This window comes from Kryptolebias marmoratus, linkage group LG2 (genome assembly GCF_001649575.2).
Source record: "Kryptolebias marmoratus isolate JLee-2015 linkage group LG2, ASM164957v2, whole genome shotgun sequence".
NCBI lineage: Eukaryota > Metazoa > Chordata > Actinopteri > Cyprinodontiformes > Rivulidae > Kryptolebias > Kryptolebias marmoratus.
Window position 1 is genome coordinate 20,065,623 of NC_051431.1, and position 19,442 is coordinate 20,085,064.

A 19,442-nucleotide genomic window follows, 5' to 3' on the forward strand; every position below is an offset into this window, starting at 1 on the left:
CGGTCAGTGGGTCGGTGGCGGCTAAATGTGTGCATCCAACGCCACTCTGGGACAAGATTTCAGGCAGCTCAAGTGTTCAAAGTAACCAGGCGGAAATATGCACAAAGCAAACAGAAACCCTGGGTCGGCCCTTTATGTGCATGAGCTGGAGCACATTGTTACAGAAAGGTCACTGTGATAGGTGTGAGATTAAATAAAAAAAGAGAAAAGAAAAGAAAAGAAGAAAGGCAAACTAGTCACTTGGGTTATTAGCGCCCGGCTGCACCGCCATGTTCTTCTTTAAGGTCCTGAGTTGAACTCTTTGAGTTGACAAAAAAAAAGTTTCCAGCTGTTTCCTGACATAAATGGCGGTGTAGTGTTTAAATCTGAGACCAGAGGGCCAGACGGGAGACTTCCAAGTCTGTAATTGCCAGCTGCACAGGCTGCAACAGGACGTGGAATTTGTGAACATGACTCTTGCTGATGGCAGTGCTGTGTTGCTGGTGCAAAACCCCGGCACTCACAAAGACGAGGAGGAGGAAGAAGAGGAGGAGGAGGGGGGCAAACAGCAGAACAGGGGGTAGGTTAATGTAAGTCTGTGGAATGCATGATGACGATATGAACAGATCATCTGTGCAGCCAAAGCAGCTCCCTTTTATAGCTTTGAGTGCCTTTGAGCAACACCCTTAATTAAACTGACCTCTTAAGTCATGAATCCGTGTTTTTTTTTTTAAATTAAAGTACGAGATGTTTGCAATGTTGTTTCCCTCGTGTTAGTGACTGTTTATGTAACTCTTACAGGTAATGAGAGACAATTACTTAGAAAAGTATGTTGTCATCTGACCTGCTCGACTACCCCAACTTGTGAAGATTTCTTAATCGCCTGAGCAGGTAAAACAAACCCTTTTTTGTTTGTTTCCCCCAAGCAGCTTAGGTGAAGGTTACAAAAACAGTCGAGTCTTTCTATTCAAAACAACATATATATATATATATATATATATATATATATATATATAAGATAGTTATTTGTGAGACGCGTTTAGAAACCAGTTAAGCAAAAAAAAAAACAAAACAAAAAAACAGGCAGAGCCGTGAGGCGTTCAGGGGCCCCGACTCCAAACGGCCGCCCTCCACAGAAACTTGTTTTGCCGAAAAGACAAAAATGCAGCCTGGAAAAACACAATGAGCACGGAGGGGATTTGAGCCGCTTTTACGCACCTCATTGTTCGGCCACAGTGGAGGTCCTCTCCTCGAAGGCAACTTCGTGGGTTGACTTCAGCGGTGAAAGGCCGGCGTTAAGAGTCTCTCCAGTGAAATTAGGGGGGGGAAAAAAGAAGAAGAAGGAGCCAAACCGGAGGAAAAAGAAGCGCATCTGCACCCGCGAACGGGGGGTAGCCACCAGCGGGATAAAGAAGCACACCTCGACGATTTCCTGGTTGTGTGGAGCGGGAGAGGAGGAGGAGGAGGAGGAGGAGGAAGAGGAGAAGGAGGAGGGAGTAATACAGTAGTGGAGCGGGCTTGTCAACTCCAATAACTATCCCATGAGAAGAAGAAGCGGAGCCACGAAGAAGCGCGGCTACGCGAAAAACCTCCACCCCCTCCTTACTTCTCTCCTCTTCGCACTTTCAGCTGTGTCGCCTCCGCTCCGGGAAACCCGCCTCGTGTGCCTCCGTCCGCCGGGCTCGTTCTGGTTCCGCCCGCGGCTCGGTCAGTCCGTGTAAATTCACCGGAGTCCGCCCGGGGCCCAACCCGCCCGCTTCAAAAGTAATCCCGAGATGCGTTCACGGGCGCCTCGTAAAAACCATACAAAAAATCCATTCGGGAATGTGAGTTGGCGCTTCAAGCGCTCCTGCTGCGTGATTTCTCTTTGGAAGCCATTTCAGAGCCTAACAAGCTGACAGAAAGTAACAGATATATATTTACTCCAACAACACACTCAAGTCCACTTATTAGGAACGTGTTCTTTATTTATTTGTTTTTTTTATTTCAGTTTTCCACTCCATGACACTGGTGCAGAGAGGAATTAATTCAGAACTGGGACGGATATAAGTGGGTCAGCCACAAGATTCAACACATATTTTTGTATAAAGGCATGTAGCTGAGTGCTGAATGACTTTGTTGAAGAATGAATTGTTAAATTAATTGAATTGTTGAAACAAGAACAAAAGGTAAAATTAGCAGTACTTCAGCTAAAAGCTACACGTAGCGTGCTAGTAGCTAAAAGATAAATGTCACAAACTACGGCTTTCTTTAGCTGCTCTGTCCGGTTAGAGGTCACTGCAGTGAGTGAACTCGTGCACAAAGTTTGGGAAATGCTTTATGCCGGATGCCCGTCCTTGACACGGCCTGGGCTCGAACCCCCACAGCCTCGGAAAACCCACAGCTAAAAGCTAAACTTAGCAAAACTACAGCTAAAAGCTACAATTTGCAAGACAGTAGCTAAAGGTAGCATAAGAAGACAAAAAAAAATAGAGCAAGAATGCCGAAGCAGGTGTTAAAAAGATCAAACGTTTTGAAGTAATTAAGGAGAGCTCGGTATATTTCTACTGGGAGATTATTTTGTAAAAGAAATTTAAAATAAATCAAAGAGCATAAACGTTACAAACACTAAAAGTCGCAGCACGCTGTTCCTGATCGAGCCAAACGTTTTGATATGTGAAGGATTAAAACAGCACAAAGGAGGCCGAAAATTGCTAAAAACACAAACAGGAGAAAATAGAAACAGGAAAACAATAGCGTGACTGCTGAATGAGCATTCGCGCTATTACTCAGGCACGCAAAAAATGTACTCAAAGAAAAAAAAAGACAAACCTGCTCGAGACACAGTGACAACAGAGAGCATCAAAGCCGAACAATTACAGATCTGTGAAGCAGAGCTGGACTTTGTAAAGTCCCCAGATCAAAATCTGCATCAGTAAGGTTATTTAAGTTTATCTGCAGACTGGAGGCTTAATGTGTTTAACATCCATCAGTCAATTCTCTATACCCGCTTGATCCCACTGAAGGTCAGGGGTCACCGGCAGTCAGTGGGCGCCAGGTGGGGATACAGCTTGGACAGGCCGTGGTAGAGCTTGTTTTATTTTATTGATTGAATTAGAGGAAGTTGCAGGGCCGTGTCCTCCTCGGGCCCACCCACAGTCAGGGATACAGTTCAGCATTTATTAATCACCCCTTAAGGCTGATATCTTACATTTACAAGCAAATGTACTCTACATCAGCGGTCCCCCAACCTTTTTTGCTCCATGGACCGGCCTTTAAAGGTATGACGGATAAATACAACAAAATAAAATGATACGAGCGGCATGAAAACTGAGGTATTTTTTAAAAACATAATAAACGTAAATCCAGCGTGTACTCGCAGCTTTGTTAGCTGCGTTATCAACATGAATAACACCCTCTCCCCTAATGTTCTCTGATCAATATGGCAATATAAGATACACCACAAATATAAAGTGCACAAAGAATACAACTCACCATCACGCTGAATCAGTGGGAGCCCTGAGCCTGTTTCTCAGTAACGAGACGGTCCCATCTACGGCTTCCAGAGACATTTGTTTTTTTACTCATTTAGCTGCTTGTGAGTTTGTTTTTAGCGGTAACGGATCACGTGACCTAGATAAGCGTTTTGACACGCATCAAGAGTGAGTCATAGACGGATGTAGTGGAGAGAATTGGGATTGGGGTATTTCATTGAAATAAAAAAACAGAAATACTGTAAGTTAATTGTTCTTTCTGTGCAGCCCGGTACCAAATGACCCACGGACCGGTCCCGGTCCGCAGCCCGGGGATTGGGTACCTCTGCTCTACATGATGCTCTGCTGACGTTAAGTTTCGCCTGAACCAAAAGGAATTTTCTGCATTAATTATTTGTTGTTATTATTATTAAACTGCCTGAGATTCAAGCTTGTGCTCGGTGTGCCCTTTTTCAATGCAGTGTCCTCGTATGGGAATAGGACATGAAGTAATGGTCAGATGTTGATTAGGCATGATTGTTTTCAGCATTAAGTCTGTCTGGAGCCAATATAGTAATGTGCTTTAAAAATGACACCAGTAGTTTTTCAGACAAAACTAACACAAGACAGAATAAAAGCTATTTAGGGTTGGACATGAGGGCCTTTTCCTCAGTCCTGTGTTCGGTTCCCAAACCTGAAGACGTACACTGTTTTAGCTTGTACACTGATACCCACAGCTCAGGTGGTGAAATGAGACGCAGTGATCAATGAAACGACCAGGCGAAGCGCTTCATGTTATGAAATGTCTGACACGACGAGAAAGCTGTCATTCGCAGGAAACTGCAAAGATAAAATACGAAGCAACGATAAAGGAACGTATTTCTGCTCAATCAGGTGTCAAAACATTTCCCGCCGCACTGAAGCTGCAAGCATTTTCTCCACTCCAAGTCCTGCACAGAAACAGTTGGAATGGCAGAAACGGCGTGCTGAGTTTTGAGTTTCCTGAAGGGCTTGAAGGCAGCAGGCCATGGCAGCTGGAGGCCTGGCTCAGCCCTGCACCTCGCCCTGCTGGCTGTCTGGGTGAACTCGCCGTTGTGGTCTGCCCAAAAATAGGCAGCGTTTCATGAGTAACGCATCAGGAATGAAAACCAGATTTTTCTCCGATTGATAAGACAGCTTAGATTAAACAGGCGTCAGTGTAAACTTCCTGTGAATAAAAGGCACGTGTTAGTTTCCAATGTGAAAGTCAGCTATGAATAGTTTTTACAAAGAAAAGGTGGGTGGGTGTGGGGGGAGGTGGCTGTTTGACCTCTCACATGACCCGGTCTCCAGCCCTGAGATGTTGAAGTGGAAGAGAGGATGTGAGAGGAATGCATTACGTCTGTGTGGCATGTGTACACAACCAGAAAGCCAGCATGCCCAGTTTCACTGTGCACATTCTCACACATAGGCTACAAGCTGACCCCTCTGAGCCACACGCCGGTGTTTCATTTCAAGCCGCTTGTCTCTCCTGAAGCTCAGAGAGGCCGGGCAAACCGCAGGTGTGTTTCGTGAGAGCCTCTGCTCCGTGTGTGTGGACGGGCTCATGTTGGTCCCAGTTCCCGTCAAGCCGCCTGGAAGAGAATCTGAAACAGTCCCACGGTAAACTGAGGCTTCTCCTCTGCTCTGCTCCTCCCATTTACCGCGGCTCATGTGCTCACGGCCTGACGTGGTGTGGTCGGCTCCACCCGCAGCAGAGACCTCCGAGCCAAAGGGGGCTTCTGACAGAACCTCCCCAGCCACACTGGATTTCACTTTTACGCTGCTCTTCCTCACTCTGTCTGTCCAGGGGTCGTTAAAGTTTACACACCACACCGATCTTACACCAAGGAGTCAGGAGTTCTGATGCAGCGCCTGAAAGCTTCACCCTCCAGTTTTAGTCGAATAGTAGAGGTGGATAAAAAAAGAGAGAATTAAACAACAGATCTTCAGCCTCTGAGACAAAATGTTGATCCAGAGGTTTACCAGGGTCGGATAAATCAGTATGGAGTTCAGATCATTTGAAGTTGTTCTTTGGAAAGATTATGAACAGTGATTATCTCACCTGTTGTAGATGACCATTTGAGCGACATCAGTTTAGAGAAAAAGAGTTCAACCTTGAGTTTGCTGTCAGTTCCATACGACCACAGAAAGATTATGATATTCCTGCCAGAAGTGCCCCAAGGCTGCACCGCTGCTGTTTCTGAATAAAAAAAGAAAAAAAATCATTTAATTATCAACAAATAACCGCATGTTCTGAAACTGGCAGCAATGTAAAGATTTATAAATTAGTGTTTGGCTGAACCACAATGAACCTCCTGAGATTGAAGTGGTTTTATGACGGCAACAATCCGTTTTGGTGTCGTGGTGTGATTGCCCTTTGGCACTCAGAAGTCGGAATTTCCGAATTCCAAGTTGGGAAAACCCGAAGCTGGATTTCCTCCTTGGGAAGGTGGAGATTTATGCTTCAGAAGGCAGAGAAATAAATCATCAGCTTGTGTTGCTAATGTCACTTAGCCTGGTTACTGAGCACAACAATCAGCAAATCCGACTGGTTTTCTGACCTGTATCTGGCACGAGGTTAAGCTGGACCCGACCGTCGTTCCCAGGTCTGAGTTCTAACTTTCAAGATAAATGCTGTACAGCGTTGGTCCCACTTAGACGAGTCAGTTCAGTCAGAAAGAAACCGCCATTTCTCCAAACTGAGGTTGTTCAAAGAGCTAGCTGCAACAAGCAGGACACTGATAGTTTACGACCACTCCATAGAATCCCACTTCAAAAGGCCTGAGCCACCGCTTTAAAAGAAAATCCTGTTTTTCTCTCATGGCTACAGGAGGGTAAGATCTGTAAACTGGAGGCAGTCTTTACTAGGAGGTCTTGGGCTGAGGCCAGCTGAGGAAAAGGTCCGCAGAGGGATTTAAAGAAAGTCCAGAAATGTGAGCCCCGAATTCCTCAGAGAGGAAAGAAGAAAAGAAAACAACAACGGTAACTCAATAGGCACTAGCCACACATCTTTAAAATATAAACTACAACCAAACATTCATTCATTTCTCTTTAGCCGTGAACATTTATTTGCCAAAGCAGTGACTCACATCCTGAGTGCAGCTGAGCAGCTTGTGTCCACAGAGCGAAGTGCTGAAAATATAAAGATAGTAAGGATCCCAAGTGTTTTACTGTATGCTGTTGAGTAGGTGAAAATCTAAAAATGCTTATTTAGAAGTGAAAGTGTTATATTTTTTAAAATCTCCCTAAAATAAAGTACACAAGGCTTCTTCTTCTCCTTCTTCTTGTTCTTCTTCTTTTGGCTGTTCCCTTTTCAGGGGTTGCCATGGCGAGTCCTCCTCCTCCATCCAATACAAAACCACCTGACAACAATACTGTAGCAACAGGATGTCAGAGCATAAATGTTGATGTTGTAGCTGCTGGAGGTGGAGCTACTCTAATCGGCCCTTTCGCCCCCAAATACTGTTTTAAATACAAAAAAACACCAGATAGCTATAAAAATAAAATAAAAATTGTCCTCTACTTTTCTTTTGTAGCTGCTAAGTCAACGTTTATTCTAATAAAACAATTAAGAACCTCAAAATATGTTCTTTTGTTGAACATATAAAAGTCTGAAATGTAACCCCATTACCCAATTCCTTACAAGGCTCATTGTAAATCATTTTCAGCTGCATGTTGTAGCTCACTTCATATAACATCTTCATCTTTCTATCTCGTAGCCGTCAGATAAATCCAACACATCCTTCTCTCACATGTAGCATAATGTAGCATAAAATCAGATAACTGAGAATGTTAAAATTGTGTTTAAGCTCTATGTTTGTATTCCACCTCTGGATAAATATGAAGGGTTTAGGGAGAAATTAAAAAGAAAGAAAAAAAAAGAAACATAAAGTTCTTTAAATTTGATGTTTGATGACCTGTTAAATCTTAAATAATTATTGTAATCAGACCCTGTTAAGAGTTTAAAGAGGAAAAAAAATCACAATTTGTTTGACAACTTGATTACTGTTGTGATTGGAGCTGCACGTCACTATATCATCCACTAGGTGGCAGCATAGTGCTGCTGTGTTACACAGGGACCTCTGGTTTGTGTTGAAAACTTCACACAGGAGTGAACTGACAGCTTCCTCTATTACTATTATTTAGTATTTTCTGCTGTTTTCATTTCTGAGTTGGCGTGAGGTTGTTCTTTAAAACTTGGCAGGAGCTCAGTGCGATAACGTCAAGGCAAACGAACAGCAAAAGATAAAAATAAAGGAGTTTCAGTCGAGCCTGAGGCTGATAAACTGGATTTAATGGCAACATATACTGTCATTAGAGAGCTTATCTCTCCTGACTTCAAATGAGTATCCACAAAACGCAGAGTAAAAACACATGGTCGGTGTCTACATGGCTGCTGATACAGATTTATTTTCCAGTCAACATATTCACAGATTTGACTGGTTTTAGGCGAAGCTCTTTGTCCTAATAATATAAAGATAACACGTCAAAGCAAACATTTCATGGTTTCAGTTGTTTCTATGTAAATAAAAATCTATACTCTGGTCTTCAATTACCTTTTTTTAATCAGTGGAAAAACTGACTCTAGGTAAATGTGGATTTTATAAATAAAATGTAACTTAAATGGGAACTGGCCCACTTTATTAAATGGTTGTAGATACTGGACATCATGCTGCGGGTTATCTGAGACACAGATTTCAATTCTTTAAACACATTCAGGGAGTTCCTCTATTTATTCTGCAGGCTTGTTGTAGAGCCTCAAATTCTACAAGTTTATCATTCTTCTTTTTAATTCAAATAAACAATACTCACAGGATTATATTAAGTGGAGAACTTAAATAAAAAAGCCACGTGAACAATGAATTAATCTAATTGTTGATCATTTTTGGTTGATAATTTGATCAAACAAAATGGTAGAAATTTTCACTCTAATTACCATTAATATTAATTAAACTATAAATCTGCTGTAGTAATATAAAGCAGTAATGCATCTGATTAACTTCCTTAGGATAAAACCAGATCTATTTCTAATCTGTTGTTTTGTTTTACTGTTTTCCAAAGCTTCTTCAAACAGTCGAGCTTTGCATCCTAAAAGAGAAAAAAGGTTCATTTTTTTTAATTTTGTCCTAACAAGTGTCACAGATTATACAACTCAAATGACCAAATCAGTGTGTGACATACACATTTCTGCTGTTTATTCAGAAATGGACTTCTAATGAGTTTCATCATTCCTGGAATAATCGAATGATGTGAAAAAAAGCAAGAAATTATAAAAAGAAGGAAAAAACATCCCAGACTGCATAAAGTTTACTCAGATTTAAAAAGGCTTATAGTTTTTACTTATTAAAGACATTTTAAGGAGGTAAAAAGTTTTTTTTTAAAAACTAAATCATCACAATTTCATAACTTGCTTTCCTGAACAGACTAAAAATATGTATATTAAAAAAAGTGATGTTTGTGGCAGAAATGTGGACCACAGAAGACAATTTATTTCTGCCCGTCCTCTCAGTGACAGGGGCGTCTGATCGGAAACCGGGTCCGGGTGTCCGTGCGCCGGACCCCCGGTGTTTCCACTGCGGCTCGGTGTCCTTTCTGTGAGATGATGATGATGTGTGTGTGTTTGTGTTCACCGAGCTGACACCTACACCTCCCATCCTTCTCCTCTTCCTCTTCCACCCGGACCTGGCAGCTCTGACACCCGGGACCGCCGCGCTCTGCTTGAAAACAAACTGCGCGGCAGCTCCGGTTACAGGGGCCCGATCGATGCCCCGCGGGGTGTCGCGTTGCCCGGGGGGGGAGGCCGAGTATCGCGGCATGGCCGATCGCTATCGTAATCACACTTGCCCCTCCCGCCGCCGTTATCGCTTACCTACTGAATAAAACATCTGCCTTCCTGCCCATGGACCGCTCATCCGTTCCGGCCCCCCCAGTCAAAATCTGAAGGGAAGGAGGCTTCTTGAAGTGTCTTTGAGATGAGTGAGGTAACACGAGAAACGGGAGCGATGATACCCAACAAATTAGCTCCTCAAAGTTGTTTTTATCTCCAAACAGACACCCCCCCCAGCAGCAGCAGCAGCAGCTTCGGGCAGGGTTTGTCCCAGGATGCTGCAGTTTCACCTTTCACTGTTGAGATGTGTCACCTGACCCAAAACAACCTTTAGATGTCCAGGTTTTTTTTTGACAGAGACGCTCAAAGTGTGCCTCTGGACTCTTTTGGGCAAAGCCACCATGTTGTTCGGACGCCGAAGGCAAGCTCCTGGTGAAACTGACAGGGCTGGCGTGATCTCCAGTTTCAGCGTGTCGAAAAGACGGCGTAAACTACGTTTTGGGCAGACGTTAAAGAAAACTTTAGGCTCAGTCTTATGCAGCAAGGTTATAGATCCCCGCAGTGAAGGGGGCGCGTCTCTCCTCACTGACCTGCCACTTTCAGCCAGCTCCGTCTTTGCTTTCTGCTCAGCAGGGAGCAGCTTAATGTCTAGCTTTTTTTTTTGCGTGGAGCTAGTTTGCAAGAAAAAAATGAATGGATGTTAGAGCGCAGCGCCACTCTTTCCACTCTTGGTCTAAAGGGCTCCTTTATGGACTTGCAGATGTAATATATAACATTTCTGCTGGAATAACCATGAAATGTAAAAATAATAGAGGAGTAAAGTTTGCTAAAATAATGTCTGTGTGATCTACTAGGAACTTTTTGAGATTGCCGTTTTGGAGGCTCCATCCGAACTTTATATATGACAAAAGTTCAAAATATGGACCATTCATTGACAGAGCACCTTATAATCCAGTGCGCCCTATAGTGCAGAAAATACGGTATTACTCCAAACCAAGGTTGTTCAAATACCCATCTACAGCAGGTAAGATATTATTTACAACCTTTCCACAAAAACTCCCCTTTTAAAAGTCTGATCTCTTTTAAGCGTCTTGAAATAAAACACGTTCCGTTTATGAAGTAAAAGCAGCTTCGGTCACCCAGTGTTAACTCGATTAATGTCTATTTAATGGTCTCCTTTTCTGACAAGTGACTACCACGTTAGAACAGTCATTAACAACAAAGTGACTGAATTAGAGGCTTATGAAGCGGCTGCTGATCATCCTTCAGCTCCTGCTAATATTAGCTCCTACAGAGTCAGAGTTGCCTTAAGCACAACTTTATTAGTTATTCAAACCATTTTGAAGGTTAACTGTGATTAAATCCAGTGCTCAGACTGGTCCTCCCTCTGGCAGGCCTCATCTGGGAGCTGTAAATCAGAGTGTGTTACACACACACACAGGTGCTGGCCTCGTGGGCTCACCAGAGTTAGCAGAGAAAGTATCATCCGTCAAAGCTTTTAGTTGACAGATTAGCAGGAATATAAATCAGGGCTACTTACAAGTAAATACAGCGTTTGTGGACACACACACACACAGTCACATCCTTAAAACAAAGCTAGCAGGTAAAACCAGAGGGAACACAAAGACCAATTCAGAAATCAATGGCAGTCAATTCGCTAAAGCTCTAAAAAAAACACGAGCGTTTGATTTACTCGCGCCCAACCACTAAACCTGAGAGCACCGGAGCGGAGAGGTTAGACGCCAACTGCCGGAGACGTAACGGGACACTTGCTGCTGAGCTATTAGGACAATTAACAAAGTGGTCAGGAGGGGCCGAGCGGCAGAGGGGCGGCCTGAAATGGCGAGGCGAGGGTGTGAAGTGACAGTCAGCACATCTGGTCTCATCAATAATGCAGCGGGCCTTTAAACGGCAGTTTGTCGCAACGTCGAGCGCTGCTGGCTGAAATCAAGCCCCGACACCCAAGATGGTGTCAGGGGAGAGCGACAGAGAGGAGACGAGACCGGCAAAAATACCCAGGAAAAGCTTTTCTCCATTTTCACATACTTATCTGATGGAGAAAGGGCTGATGGAGCGAAGGGAAATATGGTAAGTTAGTAAACACCAGAACGACGTATATTCTATTCTTCACTTTTATTATTAAAATGAAAAAGACAGAGCGGAGGTGAGCAACTGTTGTGCCCGGTCACGTCTTCTCGAAACTGGAAACAATTTGTTTACTCTTCAAAGCAAACGCCAAGGAAACAAAAACGAGTCAAAACAAACAAAAAAAAAAGGTTATCATACGACAAACTCGTGCGTTCACATCTCCTAAACAAGACGTCAGAGTTTCAGCTGGACGCCTCATAAAGAGTTCATTTTCCTGTGATGAGAGGATTCCTCAGCACCACGATCACGGAGTCGCCCCTGAGGAACATTTTAGAAATGTAGCGGTCTTTATTTACGGGCTTTGATTTCTTCTTTCCCTTTCCACTTTTGGGAACTTCCGTCCACATTTCTTTCACGTTCTCCAGGACCATGTTGCAATGCCTGAAACAGTAATAAGGACAGATTATTAAAATATAATCCTACTAAGAGAAAAATAGGTATTCACACTATATGAAATCCTTATAAATATTCTTTAATGTTGCAAAAACAGAAAAAAAACCCAACTCCAAACAACTGAGCGTCTCAGCATCTTTCTGCTGCTGTAGTTTATTTTGAAAGGAATAAAAAGTGGAGCCTATGGTCACAGGTGAGCTCAGCTTTACCGACAGAACACACGCACACCCACTCCACGCTGATCCATCAGACCGATGGAAATAAAACGGCATAAAAACCCTCGACTAGCAGAGTTAGCAGCATACCCTTTCTCTGCATTCGAAACAGTTTGTGTGACTTTAATTAGCCTTCATGAGTGAAGAACGAAAAAAGGCATGTTTTATAAAGCATGAATCAATGCCAGTTTGGAGCAGTGGCTGATAGGGGGGCATAAATATTCAAAACTATATATGTTTTTAAATTACCAAATGCGTAGGTTGTTTATTTTTTTTTCTCTTATTTAATAAGTCCAGAGCACGTTCAAGCACCGACACAAACTCAGACAATGATAAACATGATCAGTCATTAAAAAAAAAAATCAGATTTATGATTTTCAGAAACCACCACACCCAAAGTTTTAAATGTTTTGCACAAATGTAGCACTGATATTTTCCCCCCCAGACAAAAAAGCAGGCCGTGTTCCTCCCCTCGAGCGTATTTAATAAGTTAGTCACTGACTCAGTACCTGTCAAACGCTTTGACTCTTCCCAGCAGCTTCTTGTTATTGCGACAGTTGATGAGGACCTGAGTGTTGTTCTTCACCGACTGGGTGAGCACCGACAGCGGCCCAGTGTTGAACTCTTCCTCCTCACGTTTCTGCAGCTCCTCGGGAGTCATCTCCGACTTGGGCTTTGTTAACAGACTCCTAGGAGTCAAAAGCAAACGACACCGGTCCAGTTACTTTTGCACACTTCAGTACGGAGGACATGCGGTACATCCTGGCCTAAAGTATTTTCCCTTAAGTTTTATTATTTATTGTTTGTAGGAGTTTATCTTAATCCAATTATAAAACTATTCCATCATTTGAATGGTGTTTATAATTTGGTCTGGTTACTTCTTGGTATAGTTACCTGTGATTACTGTTGTTTGAACTTGAACTGAGTTTAATTAAAGCTGTGTTATAGGAGAAAAAAATAGTACTATTAAGAACTATAACAAGTACTATTACTATTATAGCTATAGGATACTAATGAACTAACAAAAATGTTAACACGTTTCAAAATAAAGAGACAAAATAACACCTACACAAACACAACATTATACAGTAGTAAATTAATTACTATTCAACTGTTCAAAAACAAGTATAAATACAACAGTGTTTAGCACACAGGCAAGCATACAAAAATTGCTCAGACACTGAAAAAGACTAATTTATCTTTAAATAAAATTGATCTAAATTTAGAGCAAGCAGGGCTCCCTGTGTGCTGCTTATTAGCATTTAGCAAACAGCTTTTATCAACTCTTACCATGACTTCAGACTTCTTACTAACGTCGCACCGAAACAATGTTTTAAACCTTTAAACCTGGCTTTTTACGCGAATTCACGCAGATTAGACCTAGTTAGTCATGAAAAAGACAAGCGCGAAGGCAGGTGAAGAGCTACACAACTCAAGCTAACTAGCCTAGGCTGTGAAAAGGCTAACCAGGTTAGCATTTTTAGCCGCTAAACGCATCGACTCGCAGCGCGAGCTCCGAGACGAAAAAATAAAATAAAAATTTAAAGCTTTCCCCACAAACCGGCTTTTCGTCAAAGATACTTACATGGCTGATTGTGTAAAAGAACAGTTTTCGTAAGATGTACTGCGCTAAACTCCACCGGCTGCTTCGTTTCAGCAACGATTCGCGTGGAGAAATCCACTTCCGGGTTGTTCAGCACGCGCGTCAAACAGTTACTATAACTTCCGGGTTACTACACAGACTAAGGGTCATTTTGCATGGTGTCGATAAGTGAGATATTATGTTTTTATTCTTGTCACTGGTTGGTTTTCTGCGTTACTGACTGAGAATCAGCAATTTCATACAGTTTTCAAGCACCCAAATTTGTCTGTACTCATTTAATAAAATATTTTATCCACTAATATTTTAGTGTGTTGACATCGCTGTTACTTCCAACTGTTGCACCTTGTAAGCTGTAGTATATGTCTTTATAACTGGATATCATTTACCATATTACATATTTAGTGTAGCTCAGCTCTAATGAATATGGAGTTTTCCTATTTGAGCAAAATAAACATAATTTTGTATTGAAAATTTTGTATTGTATTGCATTAGAAACAGGTCTGATCCTGTTATGAAAATCCTTGCATGGGTTAAGAATCACCTCCACAAATCATCATCACTTATGCAAAGAAGAAGCCATATGTGAACACCGTCCAGAAACACCACCAACGTCTCAAAGGGAATAACTGTTCTGTGGTCAGATGAATTGAAAATTTTAATTCCTTTTGAATACCCAAACGCCACATCTTCTGTACTAAAGATGAGAGGGACCACCCAGCCTGTTATCAGAGCACAGTTAAAAATACTGCTTCTCTGATGGTATGGGGGTGCATCAGTGGCTCTGGCATGGGCAGTTTGTACATATGGAAAGGCACCATCAATACAGAAACACACACACACACACACATATATATATATATATATATATATATATATATATATATATATATATATATATATATATATATATATACAGGTTTTCGCAAAACATATGCTCCCATGTTGACGTCTTTTTCAGGGATAGGCAATCCTGGTCCTCGAGGGCCACCATCCTGCATGTTTTACTTGTTTATCTGCTCCAACACACCTGATTTGAATCAATGGGTGATTAACAGGCTTCTGCAGAACACGAATAGGTGATTAAACCACTGAATCGGGTCTGTTGGAGCAGGGAAACAAGTCAAACATGCAGGATGGTGGCACTCGACGACCAGGATTGCAGACCCCTGCCTTACATATTTGAGCAAGACAGTTTTAAATCACATACTGCATCCTTTACAGCCACATAGTTCTGCAGTAGAAGAGTCCAGGTGCTGAATTGACCTGCCTGCAGACCAGACCTCTCACCAACAGAAAACATTTAATGCATCATGAAACAAAAACTCTGGTAAAGAAGACCCAGGACTGTTGAACAGCTAAAATCCTCCATCAGACAAGAATGAGACGACTTTCCGCTCCAAAACCTCCAGCAGCTGCTCTCCTCAGATTTGCAAATCATTTCACCCTGTTTTTATTAACATTTTACACAACATCCAAATGTTTTCGGAATCAGGGCTGTATGTGGGGAAGCTGCCGATCACCTCATTCTGATGTGAAAGCAGAAATGTCAGCGGTTGTATCGCTGCGTGCTGCTTATTTTTGTTCAGTTACTTTTGCTCTGTTACAGATTGGGAATGAAATAACAATAAAGTTTTAGTGCAGTCTATGATTCAGAATAAACATACTATACTCTAGAAAGTACTAGGTGAAATAAGTAAAGCTGAGGAAGCAGCCAAAAGTAATACGGAAAACCAAACAATTAAGTCTTTGTTTTGCTGTTTAACACAGTAAAAGTGTGTGTGTGTGTTACAGAGGGAGAGAAACGTATGCTACGCAGCAGCAATGAGACACTAAGAGATTGGCTTTCTGGCAAGAGACAGACAGACGCCATTGGGTGCACAACCCACCCACCTTGTTCCAAAAGGTTGCAGATCTACCTGTGGAAATCACTCGCTGCAGATAATGGCAGCCTGTGTGTTGCCGGGAGAGGTGAGCGTGTGGGATTGATTTCCAGACAGCGTGGTTCTCTACCTGCGTGAGGCACACCTAAGCCAAGACGCTCACGTTTTAGAAGACGTGGACCAGCATTACCTTACCGTGCTGGGGCTGTGGAAGCTTATCCGAAAACACTCTGCAGCTGCCCATTTAAGAGAGCAACAACCATTCAATCAGATGGGCAAGAACCGGACGTTTGCAGGCCTAATAGTCCCAGAACAACTTGGATGACATTTAAGATCCATTTTTATACACGTAATATATATTAGGATTACAATGAAATCTGACTTTGACTCTCTGAAGGTTTGTAAGCAGCAATGCGATGGAGTTTTATTAGACAAATATACTGCAGAAATAAAGATATTTTAATCATTTCAAGAAAAGAGTGCCTGGAGTCCTTTTAATAATCAAATGAAACGAGTTAGGTAACATTATCTTTTACTTTCAAAACATAAACGACCATTGACGCTGGAAAAGAACAAGCTGGCACCCATTTGAACCTCTTGATCCATGTTGATACGTATTACTTACAGCACATATTACAACACCAAAATCCAAGTCCAATCAGTTTTTATAAGCTGACATTTGGTCTTAAAAACTACAACTTCATGGGAAAAACAAACCCTCTGGTGCAGAGAGCTTGCACACAACTTGTAGTGGTTACATTGTTTCGATGCAAGCATGTGGGACTTCAAGAAACCAGTGGATTTTGATAGAAAAATGTAAAAACTTTACACCTGCAATTAAATTAAGCAATGTCTTTGGCTGTAGAGCACAAAGTCTAAAGAAATTGTTCTGCTTATTTGGAGTTAGCACAGTCAAAATCAGAAAAAAACCTTTAGCACAAGTAACAGATGTCAACATTTGCACAAACGGTAAAACTTACAAAAAAAAATTTTTAAATTCTGATATTTTTTAAAGGGTGTCAGTGCAACTTCTGTCCCAAATGACAAAATCAACTTTGTAATAATTTAAGTAAAGAAAAAAAAAAATGCTTACAATTTGAAGTCTAAATTAAGAAGGGAAAAGAAAACCAAGGTCAAAGGAAATGTTAAAGCTGCTCATTATGATCACCATGGTAACCACACACACACCTGTGTCTGTCACTCCCTGACTGCCAGGATCATATGAGAGGCAGACAGAAAGTAAGGCTCAAGCAAACAGTTGCTGTGCAAATTCTATAGGTGAGAATTAAAAAAAAAAATTCAACTGTGAGCGGCAAAAATGTTGATGATCACACATATGAATTTTTATCTTTTTACAGTGTTTTAAGTAGGAAATACGACAAGAGCATTTACTTCCAGTTTGAGACAGTTTTGAGCTAAAATATCACAGAAATCTGTGGAAGTTTGGGTGTGTTCTCTGCACTCTGGGGCGATTTGAGAGAAAACTGTACGTCCGACAGCAGTGAGAGACACACTGAGTGACAGAAGGCCAAAATGTCTAGATTTCAGTGCATAATTTCTATATGTACTAAAACGAGTTGTGGGACTAAGAAGAAGTTTATAGATTTTAGACAGCTCAAAGGTTAGAGCGTGTGGCACCATCAGCTGTCAGCTGAACATTCTATTAAAAAAACTTAAACTGTGATTGTGTGAAAACCATAAAAGAGACCAAAATGCCAGTTCAGTCATGTAACGTCCAGCTGTCTGTGATCCAGTTAAACTTCGAATGAAGCTTCTGCTGTGAAGAATGTTTGACTCAAAGAGCTTCAAGGAGAGCTGGGTTTTCTCATGCGTTACACCAAAATCCCACCGATCACTGTTGTTGTTTTTTATGTGTATAATGTACATGTTTTATTTCAAGGACAATATGTTTAGGCTGTTTCAGAATAAAGGTGCTTCAACATGCACTGGCACCCTGGATTAAACTCTAACAGCACTTTGTCAATCCGGTTTTCGACACTTTTAAGTGACGGATGTTGACATCTGCAAGAGTTGGAAGCTCAAATGTTCACATATTAAAGGCGCCTGAGCTCTGTTGTTTATGGTGATTATCAGAGCTGGTAAATGGAGTTTGTTTACACCCAAGAACATGCAGGATCTCCTGCTACAAAAACACCTCGCAACCCCTCAACTTGTTGATTCTCAGCTCCGTCCTCCTCCTCGCGACCACAATTACTCACGATGCCACCACTGAAAATATTAAACAGCTATCTTCGTATCCATCTCGACGGTGAGTTTGCCAACAAGTGAAGTTACCCGATCCAGGCCTGTCTGCTTTAACCACAGGCGACTGTGAACGTGACAGGCTGATGTCTGTTCCCATAAAAGAGCTTTTGTTTAAGGAAAAGGCAGCCATCCAGAAAGGGAGTTTTTTTCTCCCCCTCCTCCTTCTTCATCATTATTATTTTTAATTTGCATCCCTGGAAAAAAAAAAGCAGGTGAAGGAAAGTTTACCTGGCAGGGATGTGTAAACAAAGTGAAGCACATGATGTGTGAGCTGAACGTGAAGCTTACCTGCTGACGTCACAGCACCGACTGGACGCGCGTGCATTAATCCTTTACATCATTTTACTCTAAAGGCTTAATTTAGTCCATCTGTATTCCTGTTTGCGTGCTCAAATCTAGAGTGAAACATTTAATAACCCTGCCAAATAAGAACAATCAACAACAGCAAGGCTTTAATGAGGGGTGGGAAAGAAAACACGATTTGAAAATGCATTATTTATCACTTAATTACATGTAAAGTAATTAAAATGGGATTGCGATTTCCTTTTTGTCGCAACAATAAGGAAATATAAAACATTAAGTGCAGCAAATGAGCATTTTTACTGTAATTTAACACTAATGTTTACTCAATCAGTAAATTGTTTTCAAACCTTTTAAGCTCTTTGAATTAATTCAGTTATTTAGATTTAGAATAAGGCTTTTTGAATTGTCTTTTCTTTTTTTTGTCAGCTTAAAACGCAAGATTTTGGACTTTAAATTAAGCATTTACCATGAACCTTGTGACAGTTTTGTTAGTTTTAATCTAATTTGATGTAAAAGGCCAACTATTTCCACGCACAGATACAAAGGGGTTAAATGAGGAAAATTCAGCTGGAGAAATTGCTAAAAACCTGTTCCAATTAACAGCTGCAGAGCAATAATAAAATATATGTTTGAAGAAGTCCATTTAAAACTTTTCATATAAAGGCTTTGGAAGATATGTCTTAAAAGAAACATAAGAAGCCAAGTAGCCTAATTTATGCATCAGTTGCCAGTTTTTATTCACAAATTGCACAAAACACTTAACAAGCTGCAAATTTCTTATTTCGATTTATCTATACAACACAAAGAAGAATGGAACAGCTATTTGTCTTCAGCCAGAATATTTCAGAGTCCCATTTCCTTTTAATTCTTCTATTCTTCCTTCTAAATACATCGTAAGAACGGCTTTTTAAATTCTATTTGTCTATATTCCAAGCCAAAGAGGGGTTCGAGCCCATCTGGGAGCAGTAGTTCGGAAAGTCCCCGCAGCATCCTCCGAGCTCTGAGTGAGCGCTCTTGGATAAAAAGTGTCCCGGCGACGTCTTGGACGGGGCGCACTCGTCCGGACACGCGCCGAAAGCGGCGGCGCACGGTATCCGCTGGGAGTAAAAGTAGCTGGCCTGTCCGGAGATCACGTTAAAGGGGTCCGACAGCGGCAGCGTGCACGCGGGGATGGAGGCGGAGAAGGCGGCGCAAGTGGCGCCGATCTGGTGGCGGCGCGTTTGCGCGCAGCTCACCCCGATGTAGGACATCTGCTGGCGCGTCTGCACGAGCATGTCCGCCTCTGCCGCCGCCGCCGCCGCCGCCGCTGAGCTGACGCCCAGCCGGGCTCGCTGGGAGACCACCGGGGCGGCGTGG

The 19,442-nt window shown here is 42.0% G+C and overlaps 2 protein-coding genes and 1 long non-coding RNA gene across 4 annotated transcripts in view; 1 reads left to right on the forward strand and 2 right to left on the reverse strand.

The window, feature by feature from the left end:
* The window catches only part of vaspb (vasodilator stimulated phosphoprotein b), a 31,978-nt gene extending 30,277 nt beyond the window's left edge, over positions 1-1,701 (reverse strand). Inside the window, exon 1 of one of the 2 annotated variants that reach the window (XM_017420143.3) lies at positions 1,198-1,701. In XM_017420143.3, coding sequence (XP_017275632.1) covers positions 1,198-1,202 — 5 coding nt within the window. In that variant the 5' untranslated portion in view covers positions 1,203-1,701. The remainder of the gene's footprint in view (positions 1-1,197) is intronic. The other variant, XM_017420142.3, reaches the window with a different exon arrangement.
* On the forward strand, positions 113-4,888 carry LOC119617737. The gene is made up of 3 exons (XR_005234130.1): positions 113-559; positions 781-870; positions 3,720-4,888. It is a non-coding gene; the product is annotated as an uncharacterized LOC119617737 (long non-coding RNA).
* A 6,507-nt stretch (positions 4,889-11,395) lies between these two features.
* snrpd2 (small nuclear ribonucleoprotein D2 polypeptide) lies at positions 11,396-13,761 on the reverse strand. The gene is made up of 3 exons (XM_017420021.3): positions 13,621-13,761; positions 12,545-12,724; positions 11,396-11,808 (listed from the first exon to the last, which is right to left on the reverse strand). Coding segments are annotated over exons 1-3 (357 nt in total). The 5' UTR covers positions 13,623-13,761; the 3' UTR covers positions 11,396-11,633.
* Positions 13,762-19,442: the final 5,681 nt, after the last annotated feature.

Bases quoted from the DNA above. Each gene is read 5' to 3' on its own strand.
- snrpd2 (XM_017420021.3), bottom strand. The intron at 11,809-12,544 runs GTACTGAGTCAG...TTACTGTTTCAG, and splicing joins AGAGTCAAAGCGTTTGACAG to GCATTGCAACATGGTCCTGG.